This window comes from Nerophis lumbriciformis, linkage group LG07 (assembly GCF_033978685.3).
Source record: "Nerophis lumbriciformis linkage group LG07, RoL_Nlum_v2.1, whole genome shotgun sequence".
NCBI lineage: Eukaryota > Metazoa > Chordata > Actinopteri > Syngnathiformes > Syngnathidae > Nerophis > Nerophis lumbriciformis.
The window spans coordinates 13,849,459-13,873,002 of NC_084554.2; the positions used below are offsets into that span (position 1 = coordinate 13,849,459).

The following is a 23,544-nucleotide window of genomic DNA, read 5'->3' on the forward strand; positions in this document are numbered from 1 at the left end:
CATGAGTCTAGTCTGCCGGAAATTGACAGTAGAAGAAGAAAAAGCAAATGGCGGAACTCGACGTTGGAAAACATTGTCAGCATGAGTCTTGTCACCAGAAAGGTAAGTCGAGTCTTACTTTAAAATAAGATTAAGACTGAAAGTCTACGTTTTTATTTGTTTGAAAAGCCTTTGTAGCACTGTTAGCATGTATCTACTGTGATGTGTGATGTGTGCGGCACAAACGTATAAATACGAGACTTTAGTCGGCGTTACAGCCACAAACCGTCTATATTTTAATTGTATTCATATTTAATGGCCATCCTATTGAAACCTTCCTAAATATTAGTGATGGGTTGATGAGGCGTCATGAAGCGTTTCGACACATTGCAAAACTGTATTGATACTGTGTCACTAAATACTGACATCTGCTGGACATTAAAAGTTCCTACAGGCAACCTATGGACCGACTGAACTGACACTGATTTTATGACCTAGTACAGGGGTCGGGAACCTTTTTGGCTAAGAGAGCCATGAAAGCCAAATATTTTAAAATGTATTTCCATGAGAGCCATATAATATTTTTTAACACTGAATACTAGAGATGTCCGATAATATCGGACTGCCGATATCGGCTAATAAATGCTTTAAAATGTAATATCGAAAATTATCGGTTTAAAAATTATCGGTATCGGTTTCAAAAACTAAAATGTATGACTTTTTAAAACGCCACTGTGTACACGGACGTAGGGAGAAGTACAAAACGCCAATAAACCTTAAAGCCACTGCCTTTGCGTGCCGGCCCAATCACATAATATCTACGGCTTTTCACACACGCAAGTGAACAGCCACACAGGTCACACTGAGGGTCGCCGTATAAACAACTTTAACACTGTTACAAATAAGCGTCACACTGTAAACCCACACCAAACAAGAATGACAAACACATTTCGAGAGAACATCCGCACCGTAACACAACATAAACACAACAGAACAAATACCCAGAACCCCTTGCAGCACTAACTCTTCCGGGACGCTACAATATACCCCCCCCCCCCCACCTTAACCGCGCCCACCTCAACCTCCTCATGCTCTCTCAGGGAGAGCATGTCCCAAATTCCAAGCTGCTGTTTTGAGGCATGTTAGAAAAAAAAAATGCACTTTGTGACTTCAATAATAAATATGGCAGTGCCATGTTGGCACTTTTTTCCATAACTTGAGTTGATTTATTTTGGAAAACCTTGTTACATTGTTTAATGCATCCAGCGTGGCATCACAGCAAAATTAGGCATAATAATGTGTTAATTCCACGACTGTATATATTGGTATCAGTTGATATTGGAATCGGTAATTAAGAGTTGAACAAAATCGGAATATCGGATATCGGCAAAAAAGCCATTATCGGACATCTCTACAAATATTCAATTGTTATTGGTGTGAATCTTTGGGCACCTCGCCATTCGATTCCGATTCTTGGGGTAAGGATTTGATTCATAATCGATAATCGATTCAACACGATTCTCGATTCAAACTGATATTTGCAGTGTATTTATTTGGTATAATCAGCACGGTGGAAGAGGGGTTAGGGCGCCTGCCTCACAATACGAAGGTCCTGGGTTCGATCCTGCTCTCGGGTTCTTTCTGTGTGGAGTTTGCATGTCCTCCCCGTGACTGCGTGGGTTCCCTCCGGGTACTCCGGCTTCCTCCCACCTCCAAAGACATGCACCTGGGGATAGGTTGATTGGCAACACTAAATGGTCCCTAGTGTGTGAATGTGAGTGTAAATGTTGTCTGTCTATCTGTGTTGGCCCTGTGATGAGGTGGCGACTTGTCCAGGGTGCACCCCGCCTTCCACCCGAATGCAGCTGAGATAGGCTCCAGCACCCTCCGCCACCCCAAAAGGGACAAGCGGTAGAAAATGGATGGATGGAATAATAACAACACCTTAACAAACGAACTTACAGGTTACAAAACCTTTTGGTTGCTGACATATGACACATACAGGTAAAAGCCAGTAAATTAGAATATTTTGAAAAACTTAATTTATTTCAGTAATTGCATTCAAAAGGTGTAACTTGTACATTATATTTATTCATTGCACACAGACTGATGCATTCAAATGTTTATTTCATTTAATTTTGATGATTTGAAGTGGCAACAAATGAAAATCCAAAATTCCGTGTGTCACAAAATTAGAATATTACTTAAGGCTAATACAAAAAAAGGGATTTTTAGAAATGTTGGCCAACTGAAAAGTATGAAATTGAAAAATATGAGCATGTGCAATACTCAATACTTGGTTGGAGCTCCTTTTGCCTCAATTACTGCGTTAATGCGGCGTGGCATGGAGTCGATGAGTTTCTGGCACTGCTCAGGTGTTATGAGAGCCCAGGTTGCTCTGATAGTGGCCTTCAACTCTTCTGCGTTTTTGGGTCTGGCATTCTGCATCTTCCTTTTCACAATACCCCACAGATTTTCTATGGGGCTAAGGTCAGGGGAGTTGGCGGGCCAATTTAGAACAGAAATACCATGGTCCGTAAACCAGGCACGGGTAGATTTTGCGCTGTGTGCAGGCGCCAAGTCCTGTTGGAACTTGAAATCTCCATCTCCATAGAGCAGGTCAGCAGCAGGAAGCATGAAGTGCTCTAAAACTTGCTGGTAGACGGCTGCGTTGACCCTGGATCTCAGGAAACAGAGTGGACCGACACCAGCTGGACTGCTGCTGAGTGGTCCAAAGTCATGTTTTCTGACGAAAGCAAATTTTGCATTTCCTTTGGAAATCGAGGTCCCAGAGTCTGGAGGAAGACAGGAGAGGCACAGGATCCACGTTGCCTGAAGTCTAGTGTAAAGTTTCCACCATCAGTGATGGTTTGGGGTGCCATGTCATCTGCTGGTGTCGGTCCACTCTGTTTCCTGAGATCCAGGGTCAACGCAGCCGTCTACCAGCAAGTTTTAGAGCACTTCATGCTTCCTGCTGCTGACCTGCTCTATGGAGATGGAGATTTCAAGTTCCAACAGGACTTGGCGCCTGCACACAGCGCAAAATCTACCCGTGCCTGGTTTACGGACCATGGTATTTCTGTTCTAAATTGGCCCGCCAACTCCCCTGACCTTAGCCCCATAGAAAATCTGTGGGGTATTGTGAAAAGGAAGATGCAGAATGCCAGACCCAAAAACGCAGAAGAGTTGAAGGCCACTATCAGAGCAACCTGGGCTCTCATAACACCTGAGCAGTGCCAGAAACTCATCGACTCCATGCCACGCCGCATTAACGCAGTAGTTGAGGCAAAAGGAGCTCCAACCAAGTATTGAGTATTGTACATGCTCATATTTTTCATTTTCATACTTTTCAGTTGGCCAACATTTCTAAAAATCCCTTTTTTGTATTAGCCTTAAGTAATATTCTAATTTTGTGACACACGGAATTTTGGATTTTCATTTGTTGCCACTTCAAATCATCAAAATTAAATGAAATAAACATTTGAATGCATCAGTCTGTGTGCAATGAATAAATATAATGTACAAGTTACACCTTTTGAATGCAATTACTGAAATAAATCAAGTTTTTCAAAATATTCTAATTTACTGGCTTTTACCTGTACATACAGCATGTTTTGGAGGTATTGGGTGGTTTTTAGAGGGCTTTATTGGTGTTTAGGTGAATCCATACTTGCCAACCTTAAGACCTCCGATTTCGGGAGGTGGGGGCTGGGGGGTGGGGCGGGGGTGTGGTTTGTGCGGAGGCGTGGTTTGTGCGGAGGCGTGTTTAGGGGCGTGGTTAAGAGGGGAGGAGTATATTTACAGCTAGAATTCACCAAGTCTTGCGGCTTGGAACTTACAAGCTGTTATGAGAGTAACGTATGTGTGTGTGTGGCCCTTTAATAGGTGAGCATGTGAGGTGAGTGACGTCAGTGAGTGTGGGCGAGAGAAGAGAGGGAGCGTAGCGTGAGTGCGGGCGGGGACTAGTTTGTTTTGTGTTGGATTGGCTGTGTGCAAGCAATCTATAAAGCAAGATTTGCAACTAATCGCCGGACTCAGGCAGGAAAGGTGCAACAAAGTGTATTTCTTCATCTTACTCGTCGGCGGCGTCGCCATGGCTGTATCTTCCTCGTTCTTCTGCTTCGTCTCCTTGTTGTGTGCGCAGTTGTGCATTGCACTCTCTAAAAGCCGTATATGTTATTGATATTATAGATGGCAGTATTGTCCTGTTTAAGAGTGTCACAACATTGCTGTTTACGGTAGACGAACTGCTTTACGGTTTGTGCGTTGTTACCGCGCTGGGAGGACGTTAATGAAACCGCCTAACAATAAACCCACATAAGAAACCAGGAACTCGCCCTCGATCATTCTACAGTTATAACGTGATTGGGCAGGGACACTGTTTATATCGTAGGAAAGCGGACTCAGGTCCGCATGGAGCTGGAGGGGGCGTGGCCTCCAGCTCCGCCTGAATTTCGGGAGATTTTCGGGAGAAAATTTGTCCCGGGAGGTTTTCGGGAGAGGCGCTGAATTTCGGGAGTCTCCCGGAAAATCCGGGAGGGTTGGCAAGTATGGGTGAATCCCTAATTGTTAGCCGCCTCTTGCAGGCGTTTTTTCACTATTTAGAATGTACAGAAAAAGGAAAGACGTGTTCTTGTTTCACATAAGGATTGTGACTGATTGGCAACATTTTAAATTAAAATTGCAGTTTTCCTTCAAACTCAAAAGGCCAGTTGTAGCAAGCTTTTGAATAACATACACAAATAGGTGTTGAAATCATCTTTATAAAGTAATTTTTAATATTTTTTTGTTGTTGTATTTTTTATTTTTTCCCTTGGCCTCAGTCTGTACACCCTCTCCAGAGGCCCAGGCTTAGACTGAATGTTTTTTTTTTCCTCATCTCCCCTTCTTTGGCGTTTACCTGTTTCTCTCCTTTTTTGGTAAGGGTCGCCAGAAGTTGGCAGACCCGTCAGTGATCTTCTTCTGTCTCCCTGTAATGTTTGTCTGCTCTTGGGGATTAATAAAGTACTTCTGATGTGATTCTGATTATCAGGAGTTGAAATAATAATATGATGCTCACCTGTAGTCTGTGTCGCTGTAATGACAGTTTTAGTTAGTTGATGTCTCCATGGCGTCCTTTCTATCCTCGCTAACTGTCACGTTCAACTATCTTACTGATAATGGTAATGGTTGGGTATTGTTGATGTTTTGTTATTGTGATTACCGGTAATAAGAAATTAGGAAAGGTGAATTTAAGTTAATTTCAAGGATAACTAGTAAACAATTATGGTGGCAATGTCACTGTATTTTATTTTGAAGGTTTGTGTACAATCTTTGTGACCTCCTGCATGTACATGTGATCTGGACAGGAAGTTCTTCATTGAGCCATCACTTCTGAAGTACCGTATAAGTCGCAGTTTTTTTCATAGTTTGGCCGGGCTCCAGTGCGACTTATATGTTTTTTTTCTTCTTTATTATGCATTTTAGGCACTTGCGACTTATACTCCAGTGCGACTTATACTCCGACAAATACGGTAGTTGTATTAAAAATATATTGGAAACACAAAATTTAGCAAAAGAGTCAGGAGTATAGCAATATTAATTGGAAATTTAGGAGAACACTGGAAGAAAACAAGCGCGAGGCATAACTCATAATGTGAGAGACAGAAAAGAAAGGGAAACATCATGTATCAAATTCTTCTGTGATAAATATTTATTTTTACCAGACTGTGAAGTTTTACCTAAAGCCTTGTGCTTGTCTGAAATGTTACTAGGTTTGGAATGTGTTACTTTTCTATTGACTGCTTTTAACAAGTGTTTATTTCATCCATTTAGACTTTCTGCCATTTGTTTGCGATTCTTGCAGTGGAGTTTACTGGTAATTTTGAAAATGTATTTCTTGTCATCCCTTCTTCGCCATTCTGATAATATTGTAATAATCAAACCCTCTTTTTACAGCCTTCAACACAGAAGCAGAGAAGCCCATTCATGTTCAGAGGTACACTTTTTAACAGCATACACTGTTTACTGTTTTGCGTCAGTCAAATTTTCTAAAACTGGTGGGCAAACCTTTTGGCTCAGGGGCCACATCGGGTTTTGAAATTTGACAGACGGGCCGGGCGAGCACATGATGCAATTCAAAGCATATCATCTCTGTTGGAACTAAGAGTAGGCTTCTCAAACATGGACTATTTTAATCATAATACATCTATTTTCAACAAAATCACATGAGAACATCAAAGAAACATACACATGTTTTTAAAGTGTTAACACTTACATTCTCTTTTAGTGGGAGCAGTGTTATTGATCACCCTTTTTTTGCCAGTGCGTCGAAGTCTAGTATCAAGTTTGTCGTGGCAATTGTCAAAACAGACCTTTGCTAAATTCTGTTTTAATATGTGGCCCTCGGGCCGCAGTTTGCCCACCCCTGTTCTGAAAGGTCAGGCCTATTGTATGAATACAAAAGTCATTTTTACGAAACTGGGAAAGCACTCGGAGCGCGCAATAGTAAATATAGTGCATCAGGCAAGTATTCAGTGCTTCAGTTTTTCTACATTTTATGTTACAGCCTAGTGTTGTCCCAATACCAATATTTTGGTACCGGTACCAAAATGTATTCAGATACTTTTCTAAATAAAGAAGACCACAAAAAATGGCATTATTGGCTTTATTTTGACAAAAAATCTTACGGTACATTAAACATATGTTTCTTATTGCAAGTTTGTCCTTGAATAAAATAGTGAACATACAAGACAACTTGTCTTTTAGTAGTAAGTAAACAAACAAAGGCTCCTAATTAGTCTGCTGATGTATGCAGTAAAATATTGTGTCATTTTCCATTCTATTATTTTGTCGAAATTATTAAGGACAAGTGGTAGAAAATGGATTATTAATCTACTTGGTCATTTACTGTTAATATCTGCTTACTTTCTCTTTTAACATGTTCTATCTACACTTCTGTTAAAATGTAATAATCATGTATTCTTCTGTTGTTTGGATGCTTTCATTAGTTTTGGATGATACCACAAATCTGGGTATCAATCCGATACCAAGTCGTTACAGGATCATACAATGGACATATTTCCTCAGTTTATAAACATGTATACATTTTTAAAAAACGAAAAAAGATTTTGTGATGTTAAAAATATCGATGTAATCATAGTAGTATCGACTAGATACGATCCTGTACTTGGTATCATTACAGCTGATGTCTGGTGCAGATCCACACATGGCGTTTGTTTACATTGTGACGCCGGTGAGCTACGGTGTGTAGTGAAGCATGTTTAGCTATTCCTCGTCCTGCAGGGATGATACTTGTAAGAAACTGACTTTATTTGTCGCCATGGAGGCGAGGATTGGTGATTTGGAAGTAACTCAAACACTGCAGACTGTGGATGCACCTCTTCCTGAGGGTGTTTCAGTGTTGTAACTTCACCTTTATCGTTAGTTTTTAAGCCAAAATGTGCCCGTTCTCCCTTGTAAGTACTCCGTGATTGTGCGCTGCCGAACATGCTCGTCTCTTAGTAAAACCAGCAATGTCATGACGTGACGACGACGCGCCGTCATGCTGTACTTTTTAGAGGCGGTATAGTACCGAATATGATTCATTAGTATCGCTGTACTATACTAGTACCGGTATACCGTACAACCCTATTACAGCCTTATTCCAAAATGGAATAAATTCATTTTTGTCCTCAAAATTCTACAGACAATACCTCATCATGACTAAGCACACCTGTCTTTGGACAGTTTCACCCATTCCTCTTTGCAGCACCTCTCAAGCTCCATTAGGTTGGATGGGAAGCGTTGGTTTTCACACAGGATGTCTCTGTACTTTGCTTGGGCGAACAATACAGCATAAACAAGTTCAACTTTTAGCATTTTTTTTTTTTCCTAAAAAGAGATTCGTAAAAAAATTGGACAAAAAAACAGAGTTACCACCGTATTTGTTGGTGTGAATATGTAAATGATGAAAATAGCAATGTTGATGTTTCAGGAGCCTGTGAAAAGAGAAGCGTCTACTGGAAGCGTCGTCATAAACCATCCCTGCTCTTTTGAAGAGTGTAAAGAGAAACAACTACTTCCTGTCATCTGCCCGCAGTGTGAAAAACACTTCTGCCTGGCGTAGGTTTGCACCTTGTCAACAGTTACAGCATGTTTGGTCTGTCTGAATAAGTTGTCTGTGCCCTGCAGCCACCGTCATCAAGATGATCACAAGTGTGAGAAGTTGGAGATCCAAAAGCCTCGAATGGCAGCCACCAAAGAGCTTGTGCAAAGGATTGTGGGTAAGACACTGATGTGATTGCATTTGGAATACAGGCAGTCGTTGGTTTATGGACTTTCAGCGTGACCTACGCGCTCCCATGAATTAACAAACTGCATGAATTTAGTCTGTAAACACGAGATTTGCCTGATGACGAGTTACAGCATGGGCCAACGGAAGAATATGCGTCACACTGAGGAATAATAATTATATTATTTACCTTTATGGATTTTATTACCGTATTTTTCGGACTATAAGTCTACGTTTTTTTCATAGTTTGGCCGTGGGTGCGACGTATACTCCGGAGCGACTTATGTGTGAAATTATTAACACATTACCGTAAAATATCAAATAATATTATTTATCTAATTCGCGTGAGCGACGAAGAAAATGTCCGCAATCACCAAACACACGTCAGCAATCGTCACTCACACGCCAACCAATAAGTTCGGCGGGGGCGGGTAATGGCAGAAGTGCATTGTGGGTCCTGGGATGCTAACAGCTATATGCTATACCAGGGGTCGGCAACCCGCGGCTCTAGAGCCGTATGCGGCTCTTTAGCGCCGCCCTCGTGGCTCTCTGGAGCTTTTCCAAAAATGGATGAAAAATGGAAAAAGTTGAGGGGAAAAAAAATTATTTTTTGTGTTAATATGGTTTCTGTAGGAGGACAAACATGACACAAAACTCCCTAATTGTTATAAAGCACACTGTTTGTATTAAACATGCTTCACTGATTCGAGTATTTGGCGAGCGCCGTTTTGTCCTACTAATTTTGGCGGTCCTTGAACTCACCTTAGTTTGTTTACATGTATAACGTTCTCCGACTTTATAGGACGTGTTTTATGCCACTTCTTTTTCTGTCTCATTTTGTACACCAAACTTAACGTTGTGCATGAACCCACAAAGGTGAGTTTTGTTGATGTTATTGACTTGTGTGGAGTGCTAATCAGACATATTTGGTCACTGCATGACTGCAAGCTAATCGATGCTTACATGCTATTTAGGCTAGCTATATGTACATATTGCATCATTATGCCTCATTTGTAGGTATATTTGAACTCATTTAGTTTCCTTTAAGTCCTCTTAATTCAATTTATATCTCATGACACACTATCTGTATGTAATATGGCTTTTAATTTTTTTGCGGCTCCAGACAGATTTGTTTTTGTAGTCTTGGTCCAATATGGCTCTTTCAACATTTTGGGTTGCCGACCCCTGTGCTATACGGTACTGTCGGAGCTATTAGAATGGATCACATCAACATTGGCGGTAACTTATAAAAACTGAGAAGGACTGAACTAAAATGGCACCGAAAAGGAAATCATATACTGCAGATTACAAGCTGGACGTAGTGAAATATGCTGCAGAGAACAGCAATCGAGCAGCAGAAAGAAAGGACGCTAGCGGGGCGCATACCAGAGGCGACACAGAGGAAGAAGATTTCATGGGATTTAGCGATCGGGAATGACAGATTGTTTGGTAAACGTATAGCATGTTCTATATGTTATAGTTATTTGAATGACTCTTACCATAATATGTTACGTTAACATACCAGGCACCTTCTCAGTTGGTTATTTATGCCTCATATAACGTACACTTATTCAGCCTGTTGTTCACTATTCTTTATTTATTTTAAATTGCCTTTCAAATGTCTATTCTTGGTGTTGGATTTGATCAAATAAATTTCCCCCAAAAATGCGACTTATACTCCAGTGCGTATATATGTTTTTTTCCTTCTTTATTGTGCATTTTCGGCCGGTGCGACGTACACTCCGGAGCGACTTATAGTCCGAAAAATACGGTATATCTCACAAGTGGCAGTGCGTCAAAGAAAAAGAAAGCCATCACCATGAAAGTGAAAATTGACATAATAAAAAGTAGAGGTGTCCCGATCCTATATTGATATTGTCTGGGCTCGAATGCCAAATGTCCGATATAAGCGTTCCGATACGAGCAGTTCTGCAGCGTGTTAACTTGAGCAAAACTGGACAGCCAGTTAACATCTAAAAATCCTCCAATAATCACACATGGTTGGTATTTTCTTGTATTTTAGTCAAGTCTTTTACAAAAGGTAAATACGGTAGGCAATAGGCTAGTAGGAGCTAGCAGCTACACAACAGCTAAGCACACAACAGCACGTAATATAGATATAAGCTCAACATTGCAGTCTAAATGAGCACATTTGTCAACCTGTGTGAAGTTGGCCACCCTCGTCATTGTACAGTAAATATTAAAATAACCCAGCCATTGGTTTGTGGTGTCAAAATGTTTGTTTGTGCTGTTAAGATTAAAGGCCTACTGAAATGCGATTTTCTTATTTAAACGGGGATAGCAGGTCCATTCTATGTGTCATACTTGATCATTTCGCGATATTGCCATATTTTTGCTGAAAGGATTTAGTAGAGAACATCGACGATAAAGTTCGCAACTTTTGGTCGCTGATAAAAAAAGCCTTGCCTGTACCGGAAGTAGCAGACGAGTAGGGTGACGTCACAGGTTGTGGAGCTCCTCACATCCGCACATTGTTTACAATCATGGCCACCAGCAGCGAGAGCGATTCGGACCGAGAAAGCGACGATTTCCCCATTAATTTGAGCGAGGATGAAAGATTTGTGGATGAGGAAAGTGAGAGTGAAGGATTAGAGGGCAGTGGGAGCGATTCAGATAGGGAAGATGCTGTGAGAGGCGGGTGGGACCTGATATTCAGCTGGGAATGACTAAAACAGTAAATAAACACAAGACATGTATATACTCTATTAGCCACAACACAACCAGGCTTATATTTAATATGCCACAAATTAATCCCGCATAACAAACACCTCCCCCCTCCCGTCCATATAACCCGCCAATACAACTCAACCACCTGCACAACACACTCAATCCCACAGCCCAAAGTACCGTTCACCTCCCCAAAGTTCATACAGCACATATATTTCCCCAAAGTTACGTACGTGACATGCACATAGCGGCACGCACATACGGGCAAGCGATCAAATGTTTGGAAGCCGCAGCTGCATGCGTACTCACGGTACCGTGTCTGCGCATCCAACTCAAAGTCCTCCTGGTAAGAGTCTCTGTTGTCCCAGTTCTCCACAGGCCAATCATCTTTCGGGAATGTAAACAATGAAACACCGGCTGTGTTTGTGTTGCTGCAGTCGGCCACAATACACTGCTTCCCACCTACAGCTTTCTTCTTTGCTGTCTCCATTGTTCATTGAACAAATTGCAAAAGATTCACCAACACAGATGTCCAGAATACTGTGGAATTTTGCGATGAAAACAGACGACTTAATAGCTGGCCACCATGCTGTCCCAAAATGTCCTCCACAATCCGTGACGTCACGCGCTGACGTCATCATACCGAGACGTTTTCAGCAGAATATTTCGGCGCGAAATTTAAAATTGCGCTTTAGTAAGCTAACCCGGCCGTATTGGCATGTGTTGCAATGTTAAGATTTCATCATTGATATATAAACTATCAGACTGCGTGGTCGGTAGTAGTGGGTTTCAGTAGGCCTTTAAAGGGGAATTGCACTTTTTTTTTTTTTTTTTTTTTGCCCATCGTTCACAATCATTATGAGAGACAAGAAGTAACTTGTAGAATAACCAAACTGTAGCGATATTGTTATTGTAAGAGCGAACACGGAGGAACTTTTTTTCTAGCATGCTAACACATCAGCGTGCTACGGTATTAGCCGTAAGATCAGAATCAGAAGAGTTTTTATTGCATAAAACACATATAACACAGAATAGAATAACATTTCTGTGTTATGTGTTTTATGTTGCACGACTGCGCCAGGTAAAATTCCTAGTTTGTGAACCCGTTCTCAAACAATGGCAATAAAAACTTTTCTGATTCTGATCTTACGGCTAATACCGTAGCACGCTGATGTGTTAGCATGCTAGAAGATAGCTACAGAAAGAGATAAGCTAGCTTTTATGTCACCATCTGAATGGCGTTTGAGTTTGTAATGCACAACACTGCAATAGAGCACCAATCTGTACGGACTGATAAACACGAACAATCGTATTACAGTATCTCTAAAGTGTTAGCCCACATTTCATGTTTTGTTTGTACACAGCGAGCTCGACAGCGCATGTACTGTAGTTGTAATAACAAGTAGGCCTGGGCTGATAACACATTTTTCTTGACGATATTAGGGATGTTGCAATATGACAATTTCTTATCACGGTTATTGTGACCAAAATGATCACGGTTATCATTATCGCTGTATTTTTAAATGTGCTGGAAATTTTCAAAATGTATTAATACTGAAATCTTTTAACCAAGTTTTATTTAAAAGAAAAAAAAACACATTCAAAATGATTTCCTTTGTAGAAGAAACATTATTGTACCGTATTTTCCGCACCATAAGGCGCCCTGGGTTATAAGCCACGCCTTCAATGAACGGCATATTTCAAAACTTTGTCCACCCATAAGCCGCCCCGTGTTGTAAGCCGCATCTAACTGCGCTAAAGGAATGTCAAAAAAACAGTCATGGAATCGTATATCAACATGGACGGAGCTGCTGAAAAAAGCCACCCGGCCTCTTCGCGTAAACTTAAACTTACCTTAACCACTCGCTCATCTTTTCTTCATCCATCCCTTCGAGTTAGCTTTTATGATGACGCCGGCTGGAAAGGTCTCTTTTGGCAAGGTCTTCCTTTTGAATATCACCATGGGTGGAAGTTTCTGGCCATTAGCATGGCAAGCTAGAACCACAGTGAAGGATGACTTCTCATTCCCTGTGGTGCGAATATTCACCGTACGTGCTCCCGTTGTATCCACAGTGCGGTTCACAGGAATATCAGTTGCTGTGAAATAGTAATCCGTGTGCGGATGGAGAGATTGCGTCTTTTCATGAACCGGATCCCTGTCACTTGGTAGGAGACATTTTGTGGTCTTTACAGATGTAAACACACAAAGGAAATGAAACGTACGGTATATCCGCGCGCTTTTTCTTCTTCTACGCGGGCAGGTGGTTGCTTACAGTAGAAGAAGAAGCGCTTCCTGTTCTATGGGGGAGGGTGCTTACCTTGGCGGTTGCTTGCGTAGAAGAAGAAGCGCTTCCTGTTCTACCGGGAAAAAAGATGGCGGCTGTTTACCGAAGTTGCGAGACCGAAACTTTATGAAAATTAATCTTAATATTTATCCATATATAAAGCGCACCGGGTTATAAGGCGCACTGTCAGCTTTTGAGAAAATTTGTGGTTTTTAGGTGCGCCTTATAGTGCGGAAAATACGGTAGATAAAAACAGTTAATGGACCTCAAGTAGAAATTTAATGTGCTTATGAAAGCAACAAAAGCATTATAAACAAAGTAACATGGCAGAAGAAAATAATAACATATATAACTAAAACAAATGTGAAAATTGTGCAAGATAGCACTTTATAGACATAAGACGGGTGGGCAATTAATTTTTACCGGGGCCCGCATGAGCAACCCGAGCACTGCTGGAGGGCCACATCGACAATATTTCAATTAAATTTTAGTCAATATTATTTTTTATATATACCGTAAGATAAATAATAATAATAATAGTAATAATAATAATAATAATAATACCGTAATAATTAATAATAATAATACTTTCATTTAACCTAACTTAACTTTATACCAAAAGCACTGCTTTGGAAATCATTTGTACCCCTTTCAGAGATCACATTTAGTTGCCCTTAAACATCCTCATGTTGCACAATGAAATGTAAGCATAGGATGAAGTGTGCATTCCTGTAACTTTCTCTAGTAACAGCATTCCATGATTAATATCAATAAATTAACATTAATAATAAATGACAGTAGAATAAGCACACGTATGACTGAGGAGTCATAGTGTAACTTTGTGTGGTGTTTGAGTTGTCCGACTTTTTGTGTGGCCATAAACGCACCAGTGGCTTAGTGGTATGCGTGTTGGTGACAGATGACAAGTTGCTTTTGGCCTGGTTTGTACAGCAGAAAATGACTAGTTTTTCGAGATAGAAGTTTTTTACTCATGTTTTTGGTGTGGTTATGGCCGAATATAAACAGTTTTGCTCAATAAAGTGATCGATATAATTCCTGTCCTCGAAGCATCTCGATAGACGTAACAATAATTGAACGGTGTTGATGAACACCGTTAGGGCCGCTTGTTGTCATTGTCACTCAGTTGCATTGCAAAATTACACAGAATAAATGTGTTTATTTTGTTTAGAATTCAGATGGGATTTGATTTGGTGCGCAGCATATATTTGCTGTGCGCAGAGGACGCTTGAGCAGTGCGCAATTGCACAGGTGCGCACCTTAGAGGGAACGTTGCTTGGCAGTCCATGTCTTGTTGGAAACATGCCATTCGTCATAAACTTTTCTCTTTTTAGCGTCTCGAGTGTAAACCGTGCATCACTTGTCGCTGTGCACCTTCACTCACAGGTTACTCATACGTCCATAAATAACACTTTTCAAAATAAAAGCAGCACAGTTATATTGCGCGCACGACATAGATGTTTTTTCAACTTTATTTTGCAATTTGTGATTGCAGCTGTTCACATTCACTCACAATCACACATGCGCATACGTCCACACGAAAGTAATACAAATAACGCTTTTCAAAACAAAAGCAGCACCATTGTATTGCACACTCGACATAGATACTTTTTAAAATGTATTTTGTAATTTATCATTGGCCTCACACGGGCCGGACAGGGACGCACAGAGGGCCGGATGTGGCCCGCGGGCCGCAGAATGCCCAGGTCTGACATAAGAGATTAAAAAATAAAAAACAATGTAAGAATTTTGAAAGATGGCACCTGATGGCCATAAGACGTAACTGCACTTTTTGTCCATACAGATAAAAAAGTGTTCATGTATGAGATCTAGTCTTATACATAAAGCTGCCAATTATGGCCAAAATAATAATTTTGATTATTTTTTTAATCAATATTGAAATCATGATTACTGATTGTTAGGTAAAACAGAGTTGGGGTGAGGTGTGAACGCAATACCATCATGTAATTTGTAATGTCTAATAAAAAGGCTATAGATAAACGTTATCCATATATCCAAAGACAAGTATTTTTTTTTTTTTGTGTGTTCATAATAATATCAACATATCAGCCTTTTCTCATTACATGATGCCTTTATCTCTATTTTTACATTTTGATAAAGGGAAGGTTTTTTTTGAAGTTATGTGCATTTATCTGTACTTGTACATTCTGTATCAGGACAGATCCATTAAGAGTTTGAGCAGAAATATGTCGTATAGGAATTAACTACGCAAAATAAAATGCTATGTCACAGCTTTGTTCTTCTATAACAACACCTCTTAGTGGTTCAGTGCAACAGGAGTGGCACCTCACAGCGATACACAATCGTCACACCCTGTGTTCAGTTTGATGAGATGTCAAAACATTATAGCTTGTATTTATGTTATTTGAACACTGATACAATTTGCAGTTAAATAAAAAACAAGTGTATACAAACTAAAGACTTTATAAACAAGTTGTGGGAACGTTCACGACACATCGCCTGCTGCATGTTTGCTCATGTCATGAACTCTCAGTCACAGCTGATGGACGCTGTATTGAGAAAATAAAAGCAACTTCAAATAGTTTTCTCCTTCGCTGTATACTTTTAGTGTGGGACAGGTGTGTCTGTCGCCATCTAAAAACAGCAGTGCGCTCTTAAACGCACGCCGACACTCCACGGAAATGAAGCGAGGGAAAATGAAGCAAAGTCTGTGTCATTTTCAAGCCAAACGACGCTAGTGTGGAGGTGCCAGCGCTCTAGTGACTTCGTGTCCAGGAAGGAAGCAGTGTTGCCTAAATGCATTAATAAATTACTTTTTTTCTATATATAAAAATTTAAACGGTGTTACTAATTATTGGGGATTTTACCGCTGTTTATCATTATACCGTTTACTGTTACATCTTTAGATTATATATTTACCAACAAATTATTGCAGATAAACATTATTATTACCATGATTTTTATGAGACCAAATTAACCATTAATTGAATGATAATACATATTAATAATGTATGTATATATTATTTCAAATGCAATGAACTTGTATTTCTTGTTTAATTTAATGTTGTAATTGAAATTAAAACGCTTACATCTCCAAGTTAAATAAAACAAACAAATAATATCAATGCAACATACTTTGTTAGCAAAATGTTGAACTTGAATAAACATTACATCTAAAAGCAATAACATATTTTAAGGAGATAGACACAATCATAACGATAAATAAAATAGCTAAATAAAGTGTTGACAAAGTTGGTTGCACATTATTTGTTACATAACTGACAATCAAGTTTGGACCGTATTAACCAAAAGTGAAGAGTAGCAATATAAACACTCCATAATATGTTTGGCAGATTTCGACATAACATGACAGCACTTTTAAAAATGCTAGTGGTTTAACAGAACACCTTTGACAAATGTCTATATTTATAATCAGAGGAAGGTTACATTTTAAATAAAAATGTTTACATTTAATTTATTTTTCTCCTGGCCCTCATTTTAGGTCATAAAAAATATCAATAATTATCGATATCGACCAAAATTAAACACTTTTATCGTGATACAGTTTTCAACAATAACGCCCAACCTAGAAAGTAATACAATTATGTTAGATTCCTGCTGATTTCGTATCAGCTCAATATTGTATGAGAAATTAATACATTTTATTGGGATAACCCTGGAAAGCTGTTTGAGAGGATTAGCGCACACCAATAATGACCAAGGTGTTAATTTACAAACCCCGTTTCCATATGAGTTGGGAAATTGTGTTAGATGTAAATATAAACGGAATACAATGATTTGTGAATCTTTTTCAACCCATATTCAATTGAATGCACTACAAAGACAAGATATTTGATGTTCAAATTCACAAACTTTATTTTTTTTTGCAAATAACAATTAACTTAGAATTTCATGGCTGCAACACGTGCCAAAGTAGTTGGGAAAGGGCATGTTCACCACTGTGTTACATGGCCTTTCCTTTTAACAACACTCGGTAAACGTTTGGGAACTGAGGAGACACATTTTTAAGCTTCTCAGGTGGAATTCTTTCCCATTCTTGCTTGATGTACAGCTTAAGTTGTTCAACAGTCCGGGGGTCTCCGTTGTGGTATTTTAGGCTTCATAATGCGCCACACATTTTCAATGGGAGACAGGTCTGGACTACAGGTAGGCCAGTCTAGTACCCGCACTCTTTTACTATGAAGCCACGTTGATGTAACACGTGGCTTGGCATTGTCTTGCTGAAATAAGCAGGGGAGTCCATGGTAACATTGCTTGGATGGCAACATATGTTGCTCCAAAACCTGTATGTACCTTTCAGCATTAATGGCGCCTTCACAGATGTGTAAGTTACCCATGTCTTGGGCACTAATACACCCCCATACCATCACAGATGCTGGCTTTTCAACTTTGCGCCTATAACAATCCGGATGGTTCTTTTCCTCTTTGGTCCGGAGGACACGACGTCCACAGTTTCCAAAAACAATTTGAAATGTGGACTCGTCAGACCACAGAACACTTTTCCACTTTGTATCAGTCCATCTTAGATGAGCTCAGGCCCAGCGAAGCTGACGGCGTCTCTGGGTGTTGTTGATAAACGGTTTTCGCCTTGCATAGGAGAGTTTTAATTTGCACTTACAGATGTAGCGACCAACTGTAGTTACTGACAGTGGGTTTCTGAAGTGTTCCTGAGCCCATTTGGTGATATCCTTTACACACTGATGTTGCTTGTTGATGCAGTACAGCCTGAGGGATCGAAGGTCACGGGCTTAGCTGCTTGCAGTGATTTCTACAGAATCTCTGAACCCTTTGATGATATTACGGACCGTAGATGGTGAAATCCCTAAATTCCTTGCAATAGCTGGTTGAGAAAGGTTTTTCTTAAACTGTTCAACAATTTGCTCACGCATTTGTTGACAAAGTGGTGACCCTCGCCCCATCCTTGTTTGTGAATGACTGAGCATTTCATGGAATTTACTTTTATACCCAATCATGGCACCCACCTGTTCCCAATTAGCCTGTTTACCTGTGGGATGTTCCAAATAAGTGTTTGATGAGCATTTTTTCAACTTTATCAGTATTTATTGCCACCTTTCCCAACTTCTTTGTCACGTGTTACTGGCATCAAATTCTAAAGTTAATGATTATTTGCCAAAAAAAAAAAAGTTTATCAGTTTGAACATCAAATATGTTGTCTTTGTAGCATATTCAACTGAATATGGGTTGAAAATGATTTGCAAATCATCGTATTCCGTTTATATTTACATCTAACACAATTTCCCAACTTATATGGAAACAGGGTTTGTAGATATAAGATGCATGTGTTAAGACACAGTCCAGGAACAGAACTGGTTCGTTACCTAAGGGTACTAGCTTGAGTCACTGCTGGTGTTCATGTTCTTCTGTCCACAGTATTTAACAGGTTGATGTTTTATATGTGTAAAACTCAGAGTCAAAGGATGGATCCAAAAGCAAAGGACGTAAAGGAGCAAAGAACAGTGCCACGGCTGCCAAGGTAGCGTTGATGAAACTGAAGCTGCACGCTGTAGGAGACAAGGGGTTGCCACAGGTATCTTACAGAATATGGTTGATGATTTTGTTCATAGTTCTGGCCTGCTAATCACCATCTGCCATCTTTGTAGACAGAAAGAACCTATTTTCAAGTGTATCTACCTAAAGAGTCTGAAGTCAGCAGTCAGCCTATGTTCTTCTGCTCCAAATGGAGCGTTGGGAAGGTGGTGGATTACGCGGCCTCGCTAGCTTCCCTCAAGAACAACAACAACGTCCTCGCAGCTAAGGTAAAAACAGAACATAATCACTAATGTGTATACCCAACATTCTCTCATTAAGTGCATCTCAGCAGTGGTACGTTTGTCTAGTTTTGCGTCAACGATGTTTTTTCCTTGGCAAAAAACGAAATAACGAATCAAAACAAAGGGACATATGATGAAATTTCCCAGTGATTCTCACTGTCTTCAAGGCGTGCAGCATTAGTGCTGGTCTTGTAAGTCGGAGTTCTCTCAGGAAAGTTTGAAATGTATGTTCACTTTATTTTGCACTAAATAATTAATTAGTGAACAATTTCTTTCTCATTTGTATATGTAAAAACATGCATTAAATTAAATTAAATTTGGATTAAAATAGTGTAAAAATTGTTTAACATACCGTATATATAAAAAAATTTGCAATGGGGGTCTCCACATTAAATTCTGCTTCGGGCCCCAATTTAGTACGAACACATTTTTACGTTTGCCGCTATGGAGAACACGACACTATGTAAACCTTAAAGATGCCTAATCTTTTTGTACTCAATAGAGATAATCAACTAAATTTAGTATAAATTTTGTTTAGTAAAATGTGGTGAAATTTAGTCGACTAAAACTAAACCCATTTAGATTTGTAAACATACTTGTTTGTCATACCTAAACTTGTATAAACACATTGCTGTCTGGACAACTAAGAGTGATAGATGTGAAGATCTATAGACTAACATCTGAAGTATCAACAACAGGAAGTGAATTCGGGGGGACGTCACATAAACTGGATGTACAAACCACATTTTGCCTTTATCATTTAGAAAACCTTAAAATTATTTACAAATTAAAACAAACTAAGATAAATATATTGAAACACTCAAATTACAATAATGTGGCTATTAGAAGCCTCATAAATATTCATGTTTCTTCTGCTACAGAAAGTACAGGTGGAACTAAAAAAAATACAAAATCCTGCAAAGGTTTTGTTTATTTCAGCAGTAAGATTTACAAGGTGAAACTAGTGAAACTAATAGGCTCATAAATGCAATTCAAGATATTGCAAGACTTCTTTTGATATATTTTTCATGATTGTGGCTTACGGCTCACAAAAACCTTGAATTTAAAATTTCATAAAATGTAGGGTTTTCAAAATCTGTAAACCATGATCATCAATATGATAACAAATACAAGTTTGACATATTTGACTTTGTATGTAATATCACATATAAGTTTAACATTTGTAGTTGAATTGCTGAAATTGAGTTTTACACCATATTCTAATTTGTCTATTTATTTAGAGTAAAAATAAATATGATAACCTTGATATGAAACGTTCATATGGTTACCTCCCTTGTACGAATAGAACTAAAATACATTTTACTTTTTAAAAAAAATGACAAAAATTGGCCAGTATGTTGGATAATAGTTGGCTCAAATGAGTTTGCCGTTAGCCTAGCCCAGATCCGTCCATACTGCTTCCTCTATTATTTGGTATATATTTAAGAGGCCAGATATTAAGTTTACTGAAAGAACCGTGTGCGTGTGTTTTATAAAGGTATAAGCAATTAAGGAAACGGAAATAATACGTTTAAAAACCTGTAAACACACCAGTGGAGCGATGTTTCTAGTATTATTAACCAATACTCTCAAAGTCACTATAGGACAGCGGTGTCAAACTCATTTTTAGCTCAGGGGCCACATGGAGGAAAATCTGTCTCTTAAAATCATGGCATTAAAACAAAAAAATAAAGACAACTTCAGATTGTTTTCTTTGTCTTACTTTGGCCAAAAAAAGAACAAACAATAAATTATTTTATTATTTTATTTACAATAAAAATGTAGAAAAAAGTACCGGCAGCGGTAAAATTTAGATGCATGAAAGAAAGAAGAAAGTGACTAAATGTTTATAACTGAATACGGGACGGCGTGGCGCAATGGGAGAGTGGCCGTGCGCAACCTGAGGGTCCCTGGTTCAATCCCCACCTAGTACCAACCTCGTCATGTCCGTTGTGTCCTGAGCAAGACACTTCACCCTTGCTCCTGATGGCTGCTGGTTAGCGCCTTGCATGGCAGCTCCCGCCATCAGTGTGTGAATGTGTGTGTGAATGGGTAAATGTGGAAGTAGTGTCAAAGCGCTTTGAGTACCTTGAAGGTAGAAAAGCGCTATACAAGTACAACCCATTTATCCATCCATCCATCCATTTTCTACCGCTTATTCCCTTTGGGGTCGCGGGGGGCGCTGGAGCCTATCTCAGCTACAATCGGGCGGAAGGCGGGGTACACCCTGGACAAGTCGCCACCTCATCGCAGGGCCAACACAGATAGACAGACAACATTCACACTCACATTCACACTCATTATCATTTAATACATTTAGTTATGCATAAAAATATGTTTTCTTTTGCATTATTTTTTTTTATGAATTAAGTAACGTTTTTCCAAAACACAATATAGAATGTGAGATATAACAAAATAATGCATTTTAATTATCATTTGTTTTCAAAACGGTTACAAAAAAGTGGGACCCCAAACCTTTACTGTGGGACCCCATTTTTATGACTTGATGGCTTTTATGACCCCATTTTGAAAATTCCTAGCTCCAACACTGATCTCCATCAGTGTTGGAGCTAGTATTGGTGCGTGCAAAACAGCAGCAGGCGACTGTGGCCCGTGGTCCGGTTCTAATACTAATCAAATATCATCCCAGGGGCCATAGATAATTCCTTGACTTTGACACCACTGCTGTAGGATATACAAATGTATCTGTGGCGTTCTACATTTTTCCATAGTGTACCTGCACAAATAAAAGAATGTATGAGAAACACTGCCAAAAGCATGTCCAAAAATGACAAATACCAACTTTTCCTCTTTCAGCATGTAAAGTTAAAGTACCAATGATTGTCACACACACACTAGGTGTGGCGAAATTATTCTCTGCATTTGACCCATCACCCTTGATCACCCCCTGGGAGGTGAGGGGAGCAGTGGACAGCAGCGGTGGCTGCGCCCGGGAATCATTTTGGTGATTTAACCCCCAATTCCAACCCTTGATGCTGAGTGCCAAGCAGGGAGGTAATGGGTCCCATTTTTTAAAGTCTTTGGTATGACTCGGCCGGGATTTGAACTCCCAACCTACCGATCTCAGGACGGACACTCTAACCACTAGGCCACTGAGTAGGTGCACTAGGCCACTGAGTAGGTATGTATGCAAATTACCGGCCGAAAATGCATAATAAAGAAGGAAAAAAACATAAGTCGCACTGGTGTATAAGTCACATTTTTTGGGGAAATTTATTCGATAAAACCCAACACCAAGAATAGACATTTGCAAGGCAATTTAAAATAAATAAAGAATAGTGAACAACAGGCTGAATAAGTGTACGTTATATGAGGCATAAATAACCAACTGAGAACGTGGCTGGTATGTTAACGTAACATATTATGGTAAGAGTCATTCAAAGAACTATAACATATAGAACATGCTATACGTTTACCAAACAATCTGTCACTCCTAATCGCTAAATCCCATGAAATCTTATACGTCTAGTCTCTTACGTGAATGAGATAAATAATATTATTTGATATTTTACGGTAATGTGTTAATCATTTCACACATAAGTCGCTCCTGAGTATAAGTCGCACCCCCGGTCAAACTACGTAAAAAAACTGCGACTTATAGTTAAAAAAATACGGTAATAATAATTTAGGTAACAGTGCTGAGATTTTAACACACCCACCAAGTAATAGTTAAAATATCACTGAACGTGCAGGAAGAAAAAGTGAGTGAATTTACTTTTGCGACTTTATGTGGACCACATGACTTTTAATAGGTGATGTGTAACGGGACTGAGTAAAAACCCAGAGACACCACTAAAGTGTGAATTATTACATGATAGTTTTTGAAAGAAAATAAACGGGCGTAAGGAGTAACACGTATGTAAAAAAATAACATTTCTGAAGGATTTAAGTGATTATACAGTGGTACCCCGGAATATATGTTTAATTGGTTCTGTGACACAGCTTGCTTCGCGGAAAAAAAAAAGTATCGCAAAACAACATCTATCCATCCATCCAGCCATCTTTTTCCGCTTATCCAGGGTTGGGTTGCGGGGACAGCAGCCCAACCAGAGAAGCCCAGACAACTTTTCCTCTTTCAGCATGCATGCAAATCAAATAAAGAAAACTGAAGTTTTACTTATGTCTTTTTGTGCTCTTTGCTACTATTCAGAAGCTGCGTCTCTGCCATCCCGTCACAGGTAAGGCTTTGCGTCAGGATGACAGCCTGCACTCCCTGCTGACCAGCCCAGAAGACCCCCTGCACAATGGGGGCAACGTGATCCTGGAGTACCTGGACAATGACAGCTCTGGCCTGGAGGACGTTTGTCAATACATTACCATTGGCTGAACTCCTAAAATGTAAACTATACAGAAAATAACTGTTAATGTACGCTTCATTGTAAAAAAAATAAATATTATGTATTAAAATGTGAAAATATTAGATAACAGATACTCGATTTAAATTGTATTTTTTTTCTCAAGACATTTGACACTGCCAAAGCAGGAA

At 39.5% G+C, this 23,544-nt stretch overlaps 1 protein-coding gene across 2 annotated transcripts; it reads left to right on the forward strand.

Moving 5' to 3' along the window:
- On the forward strand, positions 1 to 23,431 carry zfand1 (zinc finger, AN1-type domain 1). 2 transcript variants are annotated; one of them, XM_061965779.2, is made up of 8 exons: positions 1 to 102; positions 5,794 to 5,836; positions 5,917 to 5,956; positions 7,955 to 8,082; positions 8,152 to 8,243; positions 18,675 to 18,793; positions 18,867 to 19,022; positions 23,209 to 23,431. In XM_061965779.2, exons 1-8 carry the CDS (start codon positions 48 to 50, stop codon positions 23,383 to 23,385), a joined length of 810 nt encoding a protein of 269 aa, XP_061821763.1. In that variant the 5' UTR covers positions 1 to 47; the 3' UTR covers positions 23,386 to 23,431. The 2 variants fall into 2 exon arrangements, with proteins under 2 accessions (XP_061821763.1, XP_061821764.1); XM_061965780.2 differs by lacking the exons at positions 5,794 to 5,836; positions 5,917 to 5,956 and having other exon boundaries at positions 49 to 102.
- The last annotated feature ends 113 nt before the right edge of the window (positions 23,432 to 23,544 follow it).

Excerpts from the sequence above, each read along its gene's own strand:
- zfand1 (XM_061965779.2), top strand. The coding sequence starts at position 48 with ATGGCGGAACTCGACGTTGGAAAACATTGTCAGCATGAGTCTTGTCAC. Across the intron at positions 8,083-8,151 it reads GAAAAACACTTCTGCCTGGC|CCACCGTCATCAAGATGATC; the intron begins GTAGGTTTGCAC and ends TGTGCCCTGCAG. Across the intron at positions 19,023-23,208 it reads ACAACGTCCTCGCAGCTAAG|AAGCTGCGTCTCTGCCATCC; the intron begins GTAAAAACAGAA and ends GCTACTATTCAG.